Here is a 21674-nt window from a genome sequence, read left to right as displayed (position 1 = left end):
TAAGGGTGAGCTGGGTTTTTGAATGGGATGAAAAGTAAACTATATTATCCCTCCCAAACTAGACCCCCATCCACTGTCATTTATAAAGCTATCTGTGGGGCTTCTTTTTAATTTTAAAATAGCATTTGGAGGAGGAAGGGTGGGAGGTCTGGATGCGGAGATGGGATTTATCCAGCTTCTTTTGGAATAGCAGTCTGGTTACATGCAATGATAGCAGAAGTCTGTCCTGTTCTTCCCCATCTTGAGAAGTAACCACTGGCATTCTGTGCATAAACAGTACAGTCTCTAGGACCGGAGCTGAGTCAAGGATGACACAATGTGATGTGCAGACCATGGGTATACATGGAAAGCAGATTGGGGGATTTCCTAATTTGTGTTTAATTGCAGGGTTCAATTAAAGCTAGTATGCGAACCGACAGGAGGTAGAGAGAACATGGAATTCATTTAACCAGATCTAATGCAATGGAAATGATTAATCTCTCTTGCTGGCCTAACAAGCTAAACCCATCTTCTTTTCTGAATTACCTAAGCCTTGACACCCTTTTATTTAGTCATGGGACAGACCAAATAATTTTCCTTAATAGAAATATTAAGAAGAGGCTGTTCTCCTCCCAGCTTCAGCTTCATGATGGGAGAGTCCTTATTCCTTCTCTTATCTGTCAGTTGGAAATTTTTCAGTGCTGAAACCAAGTTTAGCTTTGCAGATTCACTAATAAGGTACAAGCAAAACACTGCTGATCTACAGCAGTAGAGAGTTACTAGTGCATTGTACCCATCATAGGCATGAAAGTTCATGGTCTCGCTCTGCCTTTTTGTGTTACGTGAACAATGTGTGTGAGGACAGAGGTACCACTGTGTGGGATTTAAAGGAAACTTGTATAAGAGGCAGCTTGTGCTGCACCCCTAAAGTGCATGACTGCAGCGTGCCTCATCACACTCACCCTCGTCTTCTGAACTCGTCTGTCAGTTAAACAGAAGTTTTACGTGCCTCCCAATTGTACTGACTGATGCTCCACTCCTGAGCAGCTTCAGTCCTGTGGTACTGAGCTCTTAACTTACAGCCCAGTCTCCGCGCCCCAGTTCAGGCACTCTGCATGAGTTTACCTTCAGTCCTGCAGAGCTGAGGCCAGCAAGGGGACTGAAGGTCTCACTTACCTTAAATTCTTGATTTTTTTTTTTTAAATGAAGGTTCAAGATGCCCCCAGACCTATATGAAAACAAGCTTTGTATCTGGCTGTTGCACCGTTAGTGTCGTATCCTTTACAAGATGGGCTGCAGCTGGTAGATCCCATTTCATGAGGTTTCTCTCTTAAAATCGGATTAGTGCTAGTGACTGAGTTCTTGGTGATGCCCGCCACTCCTAGTTAATTACCTGTTAGAATCTTTCTTTTAGCCCCTCCCTCACTCGGTGACACCACAGATGTACAAACAAATTCAGCCCTAGTGTGAGAGGGAGCTGCCTCTTCTTTCTCCGTAGCTGAAGTTAGCCCCTTGTCTTGATTAAAAGTTAAAGACAGTTAAATTCTAGCTCTGAACCAAGATGCTCAGAGTGTCGCTCCCAGAGCTAGCTGAATGGCTGGGCTGTTGAGCTTAGCAGGGAAGAGGTTAAATAGACACGAATCTTCCATTCGAAGGTTTTGCTAATCCAAGGCAATAGACCCAGTACAGTGTGGTGAGGGGCTGTTTGCAGTGTGGGCTGGGCTTGGGACAAGCAGGGTAGGGACCTTGCCTTTCCCTTGGGGAAAAATAAAGAACAGTGTGTGTCACTCATGAGAGCTGCTCTCTGTGAACAGCTCATGAACTTGCTGTTTCCCAAAGGAGTCCCGCTTCAAGGGGCTACAGAAGGGGTTTGCTGATCTGTGATCCACTAAACCTGTCCTGAGCCTCTGTATCGCTTAAAGGAATAGTGAAGAGCATAGGGGAGATCTCCTTTTTAAAAAGCAGGTTGTCACTACTTGCCTCTTTGGATTATAAAGTGAATCACTTCCATTGTGTATGTAACAGGCTCCTTCTGTCATGGAGCTTGGCAGTAGATGCTGTGGAAATGCCAAAGTTGGGGGATTAGTGTGAGGGGCAAGAAGGGATATGTCCCAGTGAATTTAAATAAAGATCCAAATTAAGCTGGCAGAGGTCCTGGCCAGGGCAGAGGAAGTGGGTGTCAATGAGGGAATCTGAGCTCCCAGTGACTAAGCCTCAACGGCCATGCACATCATTAACTCGGTAAGAACTGGCAGCAGTGAGAGTGGTTCCCAGCATGGAGCCTGTCCAGGAACTTGCAGGCAATGCAGCTGGTGCTTGTCGGCCCAGCTGACCTCCAGGGCTGCAGCGAGGAGCAGAAACCAGGAAAGTGAAATGATCCTACTTTAAATAGTGTGCTGGAAAAGGTGAGAGCGGCAGCCAGAGCTGGAGGGCAGGAAAGTGCAAAGAGGGAAGTGAAAAAAATTTGTTTTTTAAAAACGAGCCTGGCATTCTTATTTGTTGAGAGAGATGTTTTTAACCACCCTGTCACAAGAAGAAGGCAGTAGACCCTGCCCCCTCCCCCAATTATTTTTTTCCAAAGATGAAGTCCAGGTAATTCCTCAGCTTCTTGTTCTCAAGCAGTGGGAGCAGTGTTCTGACTGCATCCTAGTTCAGATATATTTTAGCTTATCCTTCAAATTAGTAGCAATAGCTTGTGTCTCATTTCTATTTATCCTCCTCTTCAGAGGCAGCATTGAAGTCAACCCCACTACTGCAAGATGCCGTGCCGAATTCTCCAAGTTCAAAGCAATGGGGCCACAGACCTGGCCACTGGCTAACGCCAAGAGCAAGTTTATCCAAGCAGATGGGAAAAGCATTTAAGAAAAATGTGTTTACAGGACAGCATGCCTTGCCAGGATCTCGCTCAAAGCAACAGCGGCTTGCAGCAGAAATTCTGCAAGCTCAGGCACACAGCGTTTGCATCTTCCAAAAGCATCTGAGCTCTAGCTCGGACACACAGTGCCTTAGGACAGGAAGTCCTTCTATTCAGCGCACCAGCCACACAGCTGTGGACAGTCACTCAGGGACTGCGGCTGGAAACCAGTCAGAAGAAAAGGGCCCAGGATCTCACTCCAAAGCCATAGGTTCTGGCTTGTGCGTCAATGAACGGGGTCCCTCCAGCAGCCTGACTCACATTGATCAAGAGGGGCGGGCGGCCATGGTAGATGTTGGAAAGAAGCCCCATTCTGAAAGGACTGCTGTTGCCAGTGCTGTGGTTCGCCTGGGTGAGAAGGCATTTGGGATGGTGCGGCAGAACCAGCTGAAGAAAGGAGATGTGCTGGCAGTAGCCCAGATCGCAGGGATTCAGGGAGCCAAACTGACCAGCCAGCTGATCCCCCTGTGCCACAACATCCCTCTGAGCCAGGTGGTCGTCTCTCTGAGCCTGGACGACAGCAGATGGGCTGTGGTGATCCAGGCGCTCTGCCGCAGCCAGGGTAAGACAGGCGTGGAGATGGAAGCGCTGACGGCCGCCAGCCTTGCTGCCCTGACTGTGTATGACATGTGCAAAGCAGTCACTCACGACATAGTCATCGAAGAGGTGAAGTTGGTGAGCAAGACAGGAGGGCAGAGGGGAGACTTCCAGCGAGGTTAGCACTTAGCAGGAGCATCCCCACGCGGGCACTGAGGGTGCGGGCTGCTTTGGTGCCATATCTGCAGTCAGGCCGAGGAAGCAGCAGCAGGTATCCTATAAAAGAATGTGACTGAGTCTCTGACCGGCCAGGCCATCTCACTGCTGAGTGCTCCTCAGTTCAGCTCCCACTGGGCAGATCTCTACCTGCATCCACCATGAAACTTAGCACCCTTGCCAGTAATCTCGGCAGAGGGGCCATGGGTCAAAAGTGAGTCCCTTCAGCCCGGTGGTGCCAGGGAAGCTGCCCTGGCTGCTGTAACCCATCCAGTGCTTAGTCAGGCACTCTTCATCAGTACTGAATTCACTTGGCAAAGGAACACAGTGAGGAGTAGTTTATTGTATCTTTGATCAATGACTGTAGCTTAAGAATTGCTCCTTTCTCCCCAAACTTAAACTAGGAAGAAACTTCAGAAGGAGACAATGGGGAGTCATTCTAGAGTCCTGGCCATTGAGCAAAGATTTTAATAATGGACAGAGGCCCATCAGCTGGAATTATTCAGCTCAAAGTCACCTAGTCACTCCCCTCACAACTGCTTGGGTCCTAAATGGGTCTGATCAGTACCACAGCAAGGGGATTGGAGCTTGTGTCCATGAATGGAAAATTAGATGTTGGTTGGTTGATACCAAATAGCCTATGCCTAGTCCTGATTTCACTGAGGGGCATGATGCTGAATACAGAGGGCTACTGGGGTAGGGGGAACTGTAATTTGCACACCTTGAACTGCATTGCTGTAGTTCACTCATGCCTGCCATTATAACCAACTCATTTGATGTCCCTGCATGCCCACAGGCGCATTCTGAATCAATCTCAGTCCATCAAAGCCACTTCCCACAAGGCAATAGGCCGCCTTCCTTGCAGGGCCTTGAAGCAATGGCCTGCAGAGGAACATCAAAGCTTACTGTGTTACCCTACTCCAGAGCAACCAGCAGGAAGCATGACCAGAACTGGGTAGCCATGACAGGCTTCCCCAAAGAGCCAGTATGGGCTATCAAATAATTGACTCAGTTTAAACTACTTTGTATGTTTTTGTACTCTAGCATGTTTATGGGCTGTGCCTAAGGGCCTCATTCTGCTCTTTAGAGAAGTCAGGGCTAGAACTCCTCAAAACATTAGTAGAATCAGGCCCTTAATTTCTGGGACTTGAAATCCAGCTGAGATTCCCCCCGAACTCCAGCGGATTCTGATTTATTTTTTTTAATCCACCTGCCTGCCGTGACTGTTTGTAGCCCCTGCTAAGGACATGTCCTGGGATAAGCTAGTCTGATGCTTGCTTCTTCTATAGACTTTGCATCCAGCCAGCCGAGGAAGCCTGAGCTAACTCTTCCATCAATAACGCTGCTGTTGCTGAACTCAGTGATTCTTTTGGCAAACAGGGTCATAAACATCCCTTTGCTGTGTTGACTCTGCTCCAGGAAAAGGGAGGAAATCCTTCACTATTTGTCAAAGCAACCCAGGAGAGGGGAAATTGGAATAGGCATTTAGAAGTCTGAAAAATCAGTCTTCTAAAAGTGAAGTCCTTGATGTTGCAGAGTCTTATGCTTCTTTGGTGGTTGAAGCCTGAACCTCTTGAGGCTAGACAAGGACCTCTGCTTTTTTTAAAAAGGAAAGTTTCTCTGCCATGAGGAGAACTAGGAAAACTTTGAAGTATGACTTTCATTCATCCTAAAAGCTCTAAGCCAGTGGGCAAACAGAGAACCCTGGGCAAGGGGGCTGGCACATGTAATGCTTTTTAAACATTTAGTGTTGGTTACACTCAGCACTTGAAATGGTCACCTTGCGAAGGATGATCTGCAAAAGCAGGAGTTAATTTTGCATGTTTTTTGGAGTGGAGGGGAATAGACACAGTAAAATATACTGATTTGTCAGTCTAAATTGAAAAACAATTCTCCCTTTAGAATCTTGAACTCAAGTTTTGAGAGTTTCTCCTGCTACAGCTGAGATCAAACACCTACAGCAGAGCAGGGATTCTAGCTCTCTCTGCCATCTTAGAGGCTAGCGCCACGCTGTGCTATGGCTGGAAAGACGCACAGAAGTCCCTAATTCAGGTCTTGGCAGACCAAAAGCCTTTTTGCTTATAAACCTTGTGTTTAAAAATGAAATCATACAGTCCTGTGTGAGGAATACTTCAATAGTAACAGGTTGTTTAAAAAAAAAACTACCCCAAATACTCTTAACCCCTCTTTGTTTTAACTTGCTCACCACTGCTGTATTTTGGTTTTAAACAGTAACCTGAAAGCTTTACCTAAACCTCAAAGTTAGGGGGTCCTGGTCTTTAATTTATGGTGTGCTCCTAGGGCTTACATTTCCTGTCCCTTAGATACCAGTGCTGCCTCCCCCTTTGATACACATAACAGAGGAAGTTTTAAAACCAGCTTTATTAACCTTGCTTTCCTATTAAACTAAACTAGAGCTTTCAAGTTACTTGAAAGAATTCTTTCCTTTGCCTTATGATTGATGATCATTGTTGGTACAGCTTGCTCCCTAAAATTGTGTTTCAAGAAACATTTTATCCAGGGGTGAGACTATACACGACAACATCAAGCACATCCCAGTCACTTCAAAGGAGATTAGCTCAGGTTTAGTGCAGCAGACTGGGACAGCAGGGTCAGATTTAAACCTTTAACTGCCCCTCCCCCTTTCCTATATACCTGATTGCCCATCACTGTGTGCTTTCCAATCCCTTTTCTTACTAATACACCAGCACCAAGGAAGCACTTTGGAGTTCACTGTAGAGTCACTGTGCGTTTTAAGCCATGCGACGTGTTCAGGTGTAGCTAGGAGTTTGAAATATATATTTTTCTATGGCTGAGCCATTATCCACAACAGCCCAGTAATAGAGCAGTGTTGCCATGACCACTAAGTTCCAAATTCCACCACTGGATCTGCTTAGGGGAATCCCGTGAACCAGATGGCACAAGTTGGTTTAATACACTGCCACACACTTCTAGAGCAAAGTGTGTTTGAAAGGTGTGATCAATATAAACATTTAAAGATTACTTAAATTAGCACCTCTCTGAATATTCTACCTGAACACACCTTAATGGTGGATAAGTTACATAGCTATGAGAGAGAAGTGGTCACCGATGAATTGGGAGTCTAAGTACTTCAGGGGTATGTCTACACTGCACCTGGGAGCGAGCCTCCCAGTGTGGCTTGACAGACTTGTGCTAGTGGGCTAAAAATTGCTGTGTAGCCATTGCAGCTCAGGTTGGAATTTGGAGGTTCTACCCTGAGGTACACTTGAGAGCCTGATCTCCAGTCCAAGTGGCAACATCAAAGCGATGTCTGCACAGCTAGTTTTAGTGCACTAGCATGAGGCTGTAGACCTGGGCTAGGATGCTCGCTCCCCATGTAGCTAGACCCTTAAAGATTGCACTGGGTTTCAGCTACTGCGTGGGTGCTGAATTCCTGGCTAGTTCCTTTCCTGCTTCTCTCGAGCCCACACACCTACATGAAGGGGAAAGGTCTTCCTTGTAGAGAACCACTGGCCAATATTAGCAACAATGCTTCCTTGACCTGCACTGCATTGCTTCCCGCAGTCTCCAGTGGCCTGGAACAGCAAACCGGCTCGTGGGAGATGTCATTGGCTAAACCTGTGGCTGCTGCAGGTAAACAAACCGTCCTGGCCCACCAGTGGATTTCCCTGATGGGCCGTGTGCCAAAGGTTACCGATCCCTGCCATACAGCATGAAAGGCGTCATTTATCAAAAAGCATTTCAGGTACTTAGTCACATCTCATAGTAACTGTAAGAAAACCAAACAGACTAAGAGCTCTTCTATCCTTCACTGAGGCAATGAACAGATGCAAACACACTCTGGGTGCTCAAATACCATAATTCTGCACACAAGGTCCTATTATCACATCAGACCATACTGATTACTTGCCATCATGGCAGAGAAGCTCCGCTAGTTTAAGAAGAATATTGGTTAATGCACAGAAGATTCCCTCTGCAATCCCTCTTGCAGAGCTGGAGGAGGATGGGAATCAGGCTTGGAAGCTAAGATACCACATTTTGGCCCTGATCCTCAAAAGAATTTAGGCACCTAACTCCCACAGGCATCAGTAGCAGTTGGGTGCTGAAATCCTAGGAGGATCTTGCCTTAGATACCATGGTGATAGGCAACCTTAAAACCAAGTAGAGTGGTTTCTACAGGTCAGGACTGAAGCGAATTGACTGAGCTAAATAGGGAAAGGACACCTACCTGCACTCTGCCTTTGCCTAGCTTGCTGTAGCCAAGTTGACTCTTACTTTCGTAAGCACTTTTTGTCCACCTACATTTACATCTTTAAAAAAAAAAAAAAAAAAGTACAGCCTCTTGTATGAGGTTTTAAAAACAACCACCTGTCCTGATTCAAGGGGTTGAGGAACGATGAGTTGTATTCAGTGAGAGAGAAGAAGGTTTAAACCAGAGATAATGGTGCATTTGGACACGTGGCTCCTCGGCTTCTGAAAATCTGCTATGGTGCAATAGTTGATTTAACAAGCCAGGACCCCCACAGAGACTTTAATTTTCCTTATCTAGGATAAGGAGGAAGTGGGGATTGTAAGGTTATCTGAATAGTTGGGGCAAATTGACAGCTCAGCTCTATGTTGGTGCCATAACATTTTCTTGTTACATAACCAAAGCCTTTGAACTATGCAGTTATTCTGATATAGATAAGATGTTGAATTAAGCATGAGCGTCCATTTATTTTCTGAGAATGTGTTGCCAAAAGGCACTGGATAATAGGCGTGTGTGATGTTTGTACCCCTGCTCCAACACACAAAGTGTGTTCTCAATTACGCACAAGTAAACTAGGTCAGTATTTTAGAGGCTTATTTTGCTCCAATACATTTTTTAATAAAGACTATTATTAAATGGAAATGAGCCTCTTTGTGTAGGTTTATTTTTGAACAAACATTGTCAGTGTTTAAGCTTAAACTCCGTTTTAAAGTTTTCAGTGAGGGGGTCTCTCTTCAGGAGAAGCAGCCTCTTCTAAATTTTCTCTAGCTCAACAGGTCGAGTTTGCCCCTGTGCCACGTTACAAGTTAGTACAATGGACAGACAGTGATCGCCAGTGATTCCTTCTATGGGGAGAGATGGATAATTTCTCCATATAACTTACTTGGGTGATGCTTAAAAGAAAATGTCAATTTACGAAAATCTTTAGAATTGAGCCAGGTCTAAGTGGATGTGCCAAAACTGAGCATTACATAACCTTAGCACCATAACCTCAGTCATTCATCATTTCACTTCTTCCACCCTTCCTTGCCCACAGTCTGTCTGTTATACTCACCCATTGAGTCTTGGCTAGTAGCTGGGGTTCTGCTGCACAGTTACCATTCCATATTCTCACCCTGCTCTCATTACCTGTTCCTGCTCAGTAATGTGGCGCTCCTCCTACTCAGTTAAAGTGATCCTGCGTCAATAACTGGCTGTGTTAGCAGGTTTGGCACAGAGACCCCACCCAAACCTCCTATTTGCTCTTGAAAAGAGATTGATTTGCTTTCCACCTTGTTCACTTTTCCATCTATGCTGCCCTAGAAGCAAGGAAGAGATGTTCTGCTTGAAAACAAGGAGACATGTTAAGTGAGTAACTTACAGACTTCGGTGAGTTATATCTGCAAGTCCTGCATGCATGGGGAATAGAACCTTGACTCAGCACCTTGTGTCAAGTAGAGAAAGTTATGGGAAAGAGATACAGAACCATTCCCCTCCAGCTCACTGATAATGCACCTTAGAGCCATAGTTTCAAAAATTACTGCTATGTAGTTTTGGGGGCCCAATGTGAAGTAAGTTTGGCCTTAGTCCATTTCCACATACACAGGTGCCTCATATCAGAGCAATCGTCCTCACAAATGGTGCTAAAAACATCCATCTCAGTCTCAGAAGAGAGGCTCAGGATCAAGTTGACCAAAGTAGGGGATGATGCTTAGCAGAGTCCCATCCATAGCAGGGCAATAGGGGTTTTGCACAGAGGGGGATAATACAGGACTTCAAGCTCCAGAGCTGGCCCTCTGTCACTTTTGTAGCTGCACTAAATTCACTCACAACTGTAAACACCTGCTCTCTCTCCCCTAGTCTCCTTTCTCCTCTGATCCCCGTGCAGTCTCCTTCCTCCTCTGCTGATTAATGACCTGCTGGCATACAATGAGGTTGGGGCTGATACAAAGGGCTGAGTGAAGTTCCTGGCCTTAAATGAAGCTAGTAAACCCCAAACTGCCTTGGTCTCAGCATCCAACACAAAGTGATTACAATGTGGCCTGAATAGAAATAAGGATACTGAGTGTGTGAAGGGAAAAGCCAGTCCAAGCTTACTGCTAGAGATGCCCCATCACTCCCCTAGGATAAACATGTAAACGGAAGAGTCCCATGAAGGAATCTTACCCACCACTCCCTAGACCACAGAGAGCCCCCACACACACACGCACCCCCTCAGAATCTGCAGCTAGGGCAGAAGAAGTGCACATTGTCATCTGGGCCACCCGCAACAAATCCACCCAAATGTTAATACAGCCTCAGGATGTAGGAACTTCTGCACTGAACTCCTCTGCTAGGAAACTTCCCCCTGAGGGGGTTCTGGGACCATCTCCTGACAGTGGGAAGCTCTGACTTCATCCAAGTCACATTGCCTGAAGGCTGGGGCCAAAGTGCTGGTGCAAAGAGGCAAAGCCTCCACACAAATGGTCCAGTGCCACCAGCAGATGGTTTGTGATCTGTGGAGCATATGAGGGTTGTGCTCCTGCTGGTTTGGGGGGAGCGGGAGGGGACTCTTCTTTGCCTCCTCCCCCTCACAAGAATGGCTTGGGGGAAAATGTAATGAGGGGAATTCCACAGTTTTACTCCTAAAGGCTCCTCCTGCAGAAGGTGCCCTGTGAAGGAGGCAATTCTCACACCCTTGAGCAAACCTAAGAAGGAGCAAAAAGAGGACCACAGAGTAAAATTCAGAAATGCAGGTATGAAAGTCTCATGATTTTGGCTTCTCCTGCCCTCTGGTGCCCACAATTCTCCCAGAATTCTGAGGCTTTTACAGTCAATCTGACACCTTCTCTGTTGGCCTTTTACAAATGTTTCTGAAATCTTCATGAGCCAAGACCAGGTTTCTGAGAGGCTGACAGTTTGACACAGCATCACCCCCCTCCAGCTGCCCCCAAAATGTGTGTTCCTATCCTGGCTAGGCCATACCAGAGAACCTTGAGGGGTCTGACTCCTCGCCCCCTCCCCCCCAGCCCCCCCTAACATCTCAACAACATTTAGCTTTTCATGCCACTTAAGTCTCACTGAACTGGTGAATCGTGGCAGCCCTCGTAACCCATGTTTCTGTGGACACAGGAAATGGGAAAAGATTTGTGGCATTGTCTTTGGTGTCCCCTAGCATACTTACCCCTAGCTTGTCTTTGCTGTTTCACGTTGTGTGATATTCTCTGTTCAGGACTCGTTGAGCCTTCGTCCTTTGGGGCAGGTAACCAGCTAGCCACCATTCCCAGCTGGACGCTGACATGGACATTTGGAGCTATAAATCACTGGCCAAGATTTTCATCAGTGGCTATTGTTTGTAGGTACCTAACTTGAGACACCTTAAAGGGGCCTGACTTTTAGAGTAGAGATCTCCCGCTCTGCTCTCCCCCCAGAATAATGCCCCTTTTAGATAGCTCAAGCTGGGCCTCCACAATCACTAATAGCTTTTGAAAATCTTGGCTCTGATAAGCCATTTAGGGCAAAATTCCACTCTCCATCACACCAGTGCAAGTCTGGAGTAACTCCACTTCAGACAATGAAGTTTCACTCCAGATTTGGTTTTAATTAAGAGCAGAATCTGGCTTTTCCTCCCCACCCCACCACTGGCCTTTAACTAGCTTGTGGCTCCCTTTGTCTGGCTCAGCCATGGTAATGCAGGCTTGTGACAGTTTTGAAACTGCTGCAGATGTGTGCGTTTTGGCCAGGAAATAGGCTTGCTAATTAGTTAAATGGAAACAGTTTTGTTTCGCTCCACTTAACAGGACCTTGTTCCAAGAGAGGCTTAAGGTTTCAGTGAACATAAAAATAGCTGGAGGAATTACTGGTTGCAGTAGGCTACAGCTCTAACCTTCCACTTCTGGAGACTCTAGTTCAAAGCCTGGACTTAGGTCACCCACGAAAGTGGATTTGGTGCATCTATCATTGTCACACTGCAAACCCACGACATAGCTGGTAATCTCTGCCCTAGATAGAGGCAGAGGGCTGGGATAGCAAAGGGGTTTAGTTGAACTGGTGAGTTATGTATGCGCTACACCTACCAAGGCAGACTTCTCATCTTACTGCCTGTGACTGAGATGAGTAGCTGGCCAACTCTACCTCCATTTGTCCCTCGCTGCTGGTAGCACCACATTCAAAACAGTTCAGTTCAGTGATGTGTGCACAAGCTACCCTGAGGACCTGGGCAGAAGGCAGATAATGATACAGGGTGATTATAATTGCACTAGCATGGTGTTTGGAGTAAGTGATAGACCACCACCTACTGGAGTTTTGAGGCATTGGTACTTGTAGGATGCTCTTGTGTGATCTCAATAAAACCTTAACACAAGCTAGAGTAGGAAGTTGATCAAACATATGACTGGGACTCAGATCTGGATTCACATTCTGGCTCTATGTTGACACTGACATTCTGCATGGCCATAGGCAAATCACCTAATTTCACTGGAGCTCTGGGTATGTCTATACTGCACAATAAGCCTGGACTCTGACTGAGGTTTGAGCCCAAGCCCCCCTTCTGCCCACATACAAATTAGTCTGATTAAGGTCAGCAAACACTCAGGACCCTGGTCCTAGGACCCTGCTCAGGGGGTGGGTGACAGCTCGAGTCTCACTGTGACTCAGGTCCAAGCCCTGTCATTTTGTTGTGCCGACACAGGTCAGGCAGGGTTGCCAACTTTCTAGTCGCACAAAACTGAACTCCCTTGCCCTGCCCCTGTCCCACCCCTCCTGAGGCCCCGCCCCTTCTCCAAGGCCCCGCCCCCACTCCATCCCTCTTCTCTCTGATGCATGCTCGCTCTCCCCACCCTCACTCGCTCATCATTTTCATAGGCTGGCTCAGGGGGCTGGGGTGTTGGCAGAAATGAGGAGTTCAGGGTGAAGAAGGGGACTCGGGGCTGAGGCAGTGGTTGGGGTGCAGGATCTCGGGTGGGGTCAGAGATGAGCAGTTTGGGGTGCAGGAGGGGACTCTGGGCTAGAGGGTGGAACCGAGGGGTTCAGAGTATTGGAGAGAACTCTGGGCTGAGGAAGGGGGTTGGGGTATGGGCTCTGGGGTGGGGGTGGGGGTGGGGCCAGAAATGAGGGGTTCAGGGTGTGGGAGGGGACTCTGCACTGGGGCAGGGGGGTGAGGGATTTAGGGTGCAGGGAGTGTGCGCTCATCCTCAGAGCTGGGGCAGGGGGGCACAGGAGGGGGTGTCGGGGTGCAGGCTCTGGGCAGCATTTACCTCAAGCAGCTCCTGGAAGCATGGAGGTGCGGGCAGGGGGCTCCGCATGCTGTCCCCACCCCAAGTGCCAGCTTCGCAGTTCCCTTTGGCCAGGAACCACAGCCCATAGGAGCTGCGGGGGCAGCATGCAGAGTTACCTGGCTGCGTAGGAGCCGGAGAGGGGACACGCTGCTGCTTCCAGGAACCACATGGAGCTACAGCAGGGAGGGAGGCTGCCTTAGCCCTGCTGTGCCACCGCTCTGACTTCTAACAGCCTGATCAGTGGTGCTGACCGGAGCTGCCAAGGTCCCTTTTCGACTGGGCTTTCCGATCGGAAACCAGACACCTGGGAACCTTAAGGTCAAGCCACAAACCCGAGTCGGAAGGTCAGCATAGTGCTGTACGGAAGTGTTACCATGGCTGAGATACCTGGGTCCAGCAACTGTAATCCCACTTTTACAATGCAGTGGGGATGCTCAAGCACAGGTTTGGCAATAGAGTCCACACACCTGGATCCCACAGACACAGCCATAGTGTTCAGTGTAGACACACCTTCGGTTTCCCCATGAGTGACACGAGGCCAGTGCCCGCTCCCTATGAGTTTGTGAGGCTTCATTCACTACTGTTTAACAAGCAGTTTTTTCAGCTCCATTGAGGGAACTAGCCATTAATGGTGCTAGCAATGCTGCTCCTTCACGATCCGTGGTGCAAAAGTAAAACGGAAGAGGAAACAAAGATGATGTTTTACTGCACATGCCCAGTAGGGATTATCCTCGTATTTCCAGGTGCCTACTTAACCCCAGAGCCACAGTTAGTAAATAAGTACTTAATACCTTGGACAACCAGAAACATCTTTCTTTTCCTCTTCATATACAAACACTCCCTCCAGCACATGTTAATACAGCTTTCCGGGCGCATGACTGACAGGAGGCAAAGCCAGGAGAAGCAAAGGTTAAGGTTCCAACACCAGAGGAGCTTGACTGCATGGCTTTTTGGGTGGAAAAGGGTAAAGGAGTTGGCTTAATTTAGGATTCTGTTTGGAAAAGGATATGCCATCAAATATACAACACGTGCAATGCCGCAGCATTAACATTATCAGTGGAGCCATAGGCCAGGACCTCAGCCGGTGTAAACTGTAGCATAGCTCCATTGATGTCAATGTGCAGATTTATACCGGCTGAGGACCTGGCAGGCAACTTTGTCTTCAGTGTGATTTCAACTGTGCAGTTTTAATGTTTCATTAATGCCACTCCAGAAATCTATTTTTAATGCAAGCCTCAGTTATCGTCTTCTAAAGAAAGCGTGTGCGCGCGCGCACACGCACACACACACGCACACACAGTCTTGACCCTCCAATGAGCTGCCCTTTCCCTTCCTGCATGTGATGCTGTATAGAAATGCTAGAGCTCTGTGTGGCTCACTGGGTTTGTGCAGATCAATTCCTGGGGCCATCCTCTGTGCCAAATCCAAAAAATAAAGCAAAGCCGAGCGATGGGAATAATTTCTGCTGCCCTGGAAGCCTAGTTTTCTCCTATTGCAGCTGGCAGTTGGAGAGGCTCCATTCTGCCAAAATTGAAACTTAATTGGGTTCAGTGGAAAAGACAAGCCGCGGCCAAGGCCTCCGTCATTCTGGGTTTACAGGGAACGTGGGCAATGCTGGCTTAGTCCCACTGGGAAAAAGAGAGGAGACAGTGGAGATGTCACTCACGCTTGGAAAAACACCTCAGCCGGAGCCAAACGCTTTACACTGAGGCAGGCGAGGGCAGGGGCAGACTGGTTGCCTGGGAAGGGAAGGGGAGACCTGGAAGCCAAGCGAAAGGCAGAACAAAGTCAGGTAGAAGGACAAAAAACAGACGAGCCCGTTCCAGAGGCACATAGCCGGGGCCAGCAGGGGGAAGACGAGAATCCCAGCAAAGCCAAGGGGTGTCTGGCATTGTTTTTCAGATTGGATGCTGCAGCTAGGCCCTAAAAACCAGCTCAGTAATGGCCTCATAGCTTGCAGCCATCCTGCTCTGGGCTATCAGAAAAGATATAGCAGAGGAAATGTATTTGCAATGGGAGCTCAGATACCAGTTTGAAATCTTCACACTAAAAGGCGAGAACAGCGACACGTGAAGCAGCCCAGCTGCTTCACGAAGGGCAACTCATTGCATGACGTTTGTCAAGACACAAACATTTGGACCATGCTAGAGGTCCCTGGGGACTGTCTTCCCAGGGCTTGATCATGCTGCCATGAGCGAGGATGGTCTAAGCACCTCTCTGCGTGTCATGACGGCCCTGGGAGCTGCCTGTCCCATGGAAAAGGACATATGTTGTTGTGCAGGACACTGTGGATGTAAAGATACATGCAAGATCTCAGCCATTGGTAGTGTTTTCCAAGTGGCTGCAGTGCAGGGGATCACATACACAGTGCTACAGCAGGACCAGACTGAATAGCCAGCAGTCTTGCCCACCTGGTTATTTCTGCGTGGCTTTTTCTATACTGCAAACTTTAGGAGTCTCTCTAAGGACCCTGCACGACAGGATGAAACCAGCAGGGCTGGGCCACATCCTGGGAAAGCATCTGGTCATGAGGCAGTTGCTGTCCTTTGTCCTGAATCATCCAGAGTTGTGGCCCCAAAGCCTAGGTGAGAGTTGTGGCCCCAAAGCCTAGGCGAGAGATATCTCCCATATCCCCACACCAGGGAAAGAGGAATGGAAGAGATCTGCAGTTCATCTTTGGCTTCAGGTTGGACTAGGATGTGTGGCTATGACTGATTGTAAGGAATAGCACAGAGGGAGGTCTAACCATGGCTGTCAAAGTCCTGCAAGCCATGAAGTTCTCTTACTCTAAGCATGCAGCTTGCAGTGTGTTATTCCACATAAATAGAGATTTGGGGCCAAATTCAGCCCTGATCTAGCTCCACCATGGGTCAATGGGATTTTTACCAGTTTACTCCAGGGCTGAATTGGCCCATTGGTTATTTAACTACATAAGATCAGTTGAGAACATAAGAATGGCCATACTGGGTCAGACCAATGGTCCATCTAGCACAGTATCCTGTCTTCCAACAGTGGCCAATCTCAGATGCTTGAGACAGAATGAACAGAACAGGGCAATTATCAAGTGATCCATCCCCTGTCATCCAGTCCCAACATCTGGCATAAGGCACTCAAGCTAACAGGCAGGGCCATCCTTAGCCATAGGCAGAACAGGCAGCCGCCTAGGGCACCACTAGGTCTGGGGGCACTGCTCTGCCAGGTGGATAGACGGGAAGCAGTGGAGCACGTAAGAGCAAGGCTGCTGGGTCCAAGAGAGAGCCGCACAGTCTGAGGGAGGGGATTGGCTGCTGGGATCTCTGGGAAGGGGGGGAGGAAGGAACTCACCTGTAGGGTGACCAGATGTCCCGCTTTTATAGGGACAGTCCTGATTTTTTATATAGGCTCTTATTCCCCTCCACCCCCCATCCTGATTTTTCACATTTGCTGTCTGGTCACCCTAGGTGGGGGTAATTGGTGCCTATATAAGACAAAGGCCCAAATATCGGGACTGGCCCTATAAAATCAGGACATCTGGATCTGGTCACTCTAACTGGGGAGCACGTCTCTCTCCCGGGCTGGCAGTGATCCATCTCATCCGGGGTGACCTGCGCAGGGTAGGATGAGCTGCTGTGGCTCCATGGGTGCCCCATCCCTGAGATCAGATGCTGTGCTAACTTCACCATGGTCCAGGGTGCTGGCGGTGGTGCCCATTGGTGTGTGATCGGGCCTGTTGCCACTTTGCACCCCAAGAGGTGGATTTTGGGGTCCTGTAGTTTTCCACCTATCTCCCCCTCTACTGCAGCTGTTGGACCAGCAGGCTGGGGGGTGAGCCAAGCATGAAAGCAGTACTGTGTTGCCATTTAGATTGTCATTTAACAAATTTGTTCGCCAAAAATGCTTGCTAACAATCCTGAATTCAATTTCAATATTTTTTTAAAATCAGTATCTTAGCCAAAAACAGAAAAATAAGTTGTTGACAATTATTTGTGACAAGTTTGGTATGGAGAAGGGAGTGGATCAGTTTTCATCAGAGAAACAAAAAATGTTGACTGACTTTCCTATAGCTCTGTTACTGCTAAATAGAGCCCTCCAACAACTGTAATATGCTTATCTCCTTACTAGTGTATAGAGCAGGGGTTGGCAACCTACGGCACACATGTCAAAGGTGGCATGCAAGCTGATTTTTGATGGCATGCAGCGGCGGGCTGAGCAGCTAAGGCCGCTGCTGCTCTGGGGTTCCGCCTGCTGCCCCATTGCTACCTGGGGTCCCAGCCTCTGGCCCCACTCAGCATCCACTGCTGGCCTGGGGACCCCCAAGGAACCCCAGGCTGGCAGCGGGCCTAGCAAGCCGGCAGCTGAGATCCTGCTTGAGCCACTCAACCCGCTGTCGGCCTGGGGTTCCATTTACTCAGCTGGTAGGTGGGCTGAGCTGGACTAAATTCAATGAAATAGGAAGACAAGAGCAACTAATGACAAAGTGCAAGAACCTAGAGCAGTGGTCCCCAACCTTTTTCATCTGGCAGGTGCCAGCTGAAGGACCGTGGTGGTGGACGAGCATCCGCCAAAATGCCACAGAAATTCAGCGGCACTTCAGCGGCGATGCCTCTGGATGCTGCTGCTTGTCGGTGGCAAGTGGTGTTGCTGCTGAAATGCTGCTGAATTTCGGTGGTATTTCAGCAGATATTCGTCTGCCGGCCAGTACACAGATGCATTGAGAGGCCCCTGTGGGCACCATGGCACCCTCAGGCACCGCGTTGGGGACCCCTGACCTAGAGAGCCTCCTAAAGCAAGGCGATCATTTTGATTTAAATAGACTTGATCTGTATGAAGAATTGAGTACACTGTCATCAATGCTGCCAAATACAAAATTGATGATGGACACTGTACAGTTTATTCATACCAGCAAATTTGTTGACATATATCCTAATGTGTACGTTGCCACTCATATTCTACTGACAATTCCTGTAACAGTAGCATCAGGAGAACAGAGTTTCTCAAAACTAAAGCTCATTAAAAACGACCTCCGCTCTACAAGGAGTCAGGAACACTTGACTGGTCTTGCTGTTCTTGCAGTTGAACAAGACATCACTTTGTCTTTGTCATAGGATGACATTATTACTGATTTTGCAGCCAAAAAAGCCAGAAAGATTGCTTTTAATTAAAAACAAATCCTTGTTTCAATACCTCTTCACAGAAATTTCCAATAAAATATTGACAAATTAAAAAAATTATATTATTTGCATCTTTCTGTCAAATCAGAATTTTTTCTGTATTGTGCTACTTCTTTAGTGCTAGTCCATCAGCATTACAGTGTGCTTCATTAAGTTAAACTGGTTTTAATAACATGCATGTGGCAAGTTTTCCAGTACTGTAAGCTTATGTTTGTGTTGCTAAGAGCAAGACAGGCACAGGGGCACCAGTTTAATAATCCCACCTAGGGCACCATAAATCCTAAGAATGGCCCTGCTAACAGGACCCAGATTTGAAAGTAGGCGGCCTGGTTGCAGTGTTCTTGGCAGAGGGTTGACCTCTAGATCTCACTCTGATTGAGCACTTTAAAGTACCCACATGCTCTGCAATTCACCTGATCTGCTGAAGCAAGAGTTGCAAAGCTCCTCTATTTGCTCCATGCTGGGTGAAGGGGGCTCCCATTCCTCAGCTGATGGATTGCATTGTGATTTGTCAACACACACACAGAAGCATCGATAGGCACATTCGGTGCATTGAAACAAAGACAGAACCGAACACAGGAATATGTGCTGAAAGCCCTCACTCACCCGACTAGCAGGGACATTCCACAGAAACTACCTGGGATAATCTTGATAGTCCACCAGAGATGTCCCAGAATGCATCATTCTGGGACATGAGACATAGCAAGAACATCAGCACTAACAATAAGCCAATCCATGGGGTCTCAGGTGAATCAAGGATTTTCATATCTGCTCCCAGAGAACTCCATCTGGAGGGCCTGATCTTCCACTTCTCTCCTTCTAGGGTGTTATTCTGTTATTTATGGATTTAAGGAACACACACTTGGGAGCATGTGTGGACAAGGGCAGGCAGGGGTTGTGAAAGGAGAGGGAAAGAAAGGCCTTCCAGCCACTGTATCTCTATAAAGTAGTTCCACATGCAAGCGAACCAGGGCTTGCCTCACTGCTGAGTGTTACGCAGTGTGGTTTCAGCAGCCATTCCACCTCAACAAAGCTGTTATTTATTTACTTAAATACTTGCATTCCATGGAAAAAGATGACCCAAGATAGCTCTGTGTTTCTAAAATTAAACCCAGCTGGCTGGAATGGGGAGGGAGCAAGTCAGAGTGCCCCATTCAGCGAGCAGGGATGCAGGCTTGCAGTATTGCTGCCTCCTCCTCTGAAATATTTTTCCTCCTCAGAAATCCATTGGCAAGCCCAATTGAAAAGCCCTCTGTGCCCTCTAATGCTGAGACATATTAGAAAGACAGCTCTTTTGAAATCTGGGCTTTGGTTAGTACTATCCTCAAAAGCAGAAACATCCTAACTTGCTGTAACAAAACCAAATACAGGATGATCATATAAAGCAATTGCTTCTTTCTCAGCAGACCAGTTGAGGGCTTTGTCCCCCATGGATCTGTTACTTATGAATCCCTGGATGACCCAGAGTTTTAGTGCAATCAGGAAAAATCGTATGTGCAATTCAATGGGACATGCCACATTTCTGACGTTGGTTTCCTAGCTAATCTAGCCAAAGCTTCTCTGTAGTTCCTATGTCCATAGTACAAGTCTCCTTAAAGCAGGCTCCATCTAGCTCTTGTTAGTTGCAAAGTTTAATTTGCTAATTTATGTTACAAAGAGACTTTCAGGTTAACAATAAAAAAAAAAACCCTAAATATCCCTCCACTTTTACTAACACCCCCTCAGATGAGTATTAGCAAAATAATTAGAAAATCTTTATTTATGTTTCATCATTTATGCCATCTGTTTACTTTTGGCATTTTTCCGTTTAGCCAATGAGAATGAGCCAGTCTATTTTTCTCTTTTGTTTATCCTCAATTTTACCGTCTGGCGTCATGCCCTCCCTCATTGCTGCAGTGTTTGGTTCAAGAACTTCATGGCCAACTGCAGACAAGGGGATTTCATGTTTTAGACCAGGCATTGACCTGTGCAGGGATCAAGAAGGAATTTGATCGCCACTCCCCGCACACCCACATCCTAGCACTGGACATTTGGGATCGTGCTGTATTTTCCTCTGCCAAACAAATGCACAGAAGGGGGAAAACTTACTGGTAAAACTCCAGAGCTTCTGTTATGAGTCTCCAGTGGCACTTACACAAGCCCTGGCACACTTTTGCATGACATAATGGGATCCTTACACTTCCACTGTGTGTGTGTGTGTCTCTCTCTCTCTCTGGGGGGAGCTGTACTTCCAACTACCAGCCACTAGAGGCTGCTGTAGTGCTTGTTCTCAATCCAGTGGCAAGGAAACTATACAACTAGGCCAGAGATATTAAGTGGTTGGGAGGGCCTGGGAGTAGGGGAGGTGAGCTGAGAGATTGAGAAGTGGGGAGCGGAGAACAGCGGAAAGAGAATAAGAGTCTAAAAAGGAACCAACTGGCTAGCGGTAGGGGAAACACTCAGAAGATAGGACATACCAGGCAACACTTGCTGTGCAACCTTTATTTGGTCACTTTGTGCATACGCGTTATGATGCGTCATTAACTATTTGAGCACATGCTATTTTTTGCCTGTCAGCCTCATTCAGTGCACAGGCTGGACCTGCTTGGGGAGTGAATCAGGGCTGTGAAGTAGAGGAGATGTGCACGTATCCCCAGCCTCATTGGTTGTAGTCGCTGCAAGATGTGTATTGACTGAGCCAGGAAGAGACAGGAGAGCCCCATGGTTCAGACACTGGCCTGAGACCCAGCAGAACTGGACTGCAGTTCCGCCCTGCCACAGAGTTCCTTACAGTCACTTAAATCTGCATTTTCAAAGGCTTCTACTCACTGAGTGTTCCTCATTTTCCTGGGTGCTTGGCCTTCAAAAGCCAGGATGTGATTTCCAGAAGTTCAGAGTGCTCCCAACGACCACGGAAGGGGCTCAACACCTTGGACGAATCAAGCCCTGAGCAGGATACTTCGGGCACCCAAATACTGAGGACAAATGATTGCAAATTTGAGTCTACATTTCTGTGCCTCGATTCCCCATTTGTTCAATGCGGATAATACCTTGGGGCATTGTGGAGATTAGTCCATTATTGTTTGTGAGGTACATAGATACTACAGCCACGTGTGCCCTACAGAGCTTAAATAACGTTTGTAAAGCACTTTGAAAGACTGATGGGAGTTGCTATAGAAAGGCAGAGAATGATACTAAGGGAATCCCTGCATTCCATTCCCCTTATGGACATCTCAGAAAGGGCTCTGCCCTTTGTATGGGCCTGAGATGCTTGTTCATTGGTCCATTCAGCCATAATTATAGTGATTTCTGTCCTAAATAGAGCTGAGTCCGAGCTACACAGGATTGAGCTGGGTCCAATCTCCTGCTGCTTAAGGTTGTTTGGACCTAGGGCTTTGGGGTTGGTTAAAAAGTAAGGGTAAAGCTGCTTTAAT

At 47.5% G+C, this 21674-nt stretch overlaps 1 protein-coding gene across 6 annotated transcripts in view; it reads left to right on the top strand.

The window, feature by feature from the left end:
* Positions 1–8519, top strand: part of MOCS1 (molybdenum cofactor synthesis 1) — a 59550-nt gene extending 51031 nt beyond the window's left edge. For 2 of the 6 annotated variants that reach the window (XM_030557290.1, XM_030557291.1), the window contains 2 exons: positions 1189–1281; positions 2706–8519. In XM_030557290.1, coding sequence (XP_030413150.1) covers positions 1189–1281; positions 2706–3613 — 1001 coding nt within the window. In that variant the 3' untranslated portion in view covers positions 3614–8519. Of the gene's footprint in view, positions 1–1188; positions 1282–2225; positions 2385–2705 lie in introns of those variants that run through there. The other 4 variants (XR_003999690.1, XM_030557292.1, XM_030557294.1 and 1 more) reach the window with 4 other exon arrangements.
* Positions 8520–21674: the final 13155 nt, after the last annotated feature.

The sequence above is a fragment of the Gopherus evgoodei genome, chromosome 3 (genome assembly GCF_007399415.2).
Source record: "Gopherus evgoodei ecotype Sinaloan lineage chromosome 3, rGopEvg1_v1.p, whole genome shotgun sequence".
Lineage (NCBI taxonomy): Eukaryota > Metazoa > Chordata > Testudines > Testudinidae > Gopherus > Gopherus evgoodei.
The sequence above is the reverse complement of the archived record's forward strand: the minus strand, read 5'-3'. Positions and strand labels throughout refer to the sequence as shown.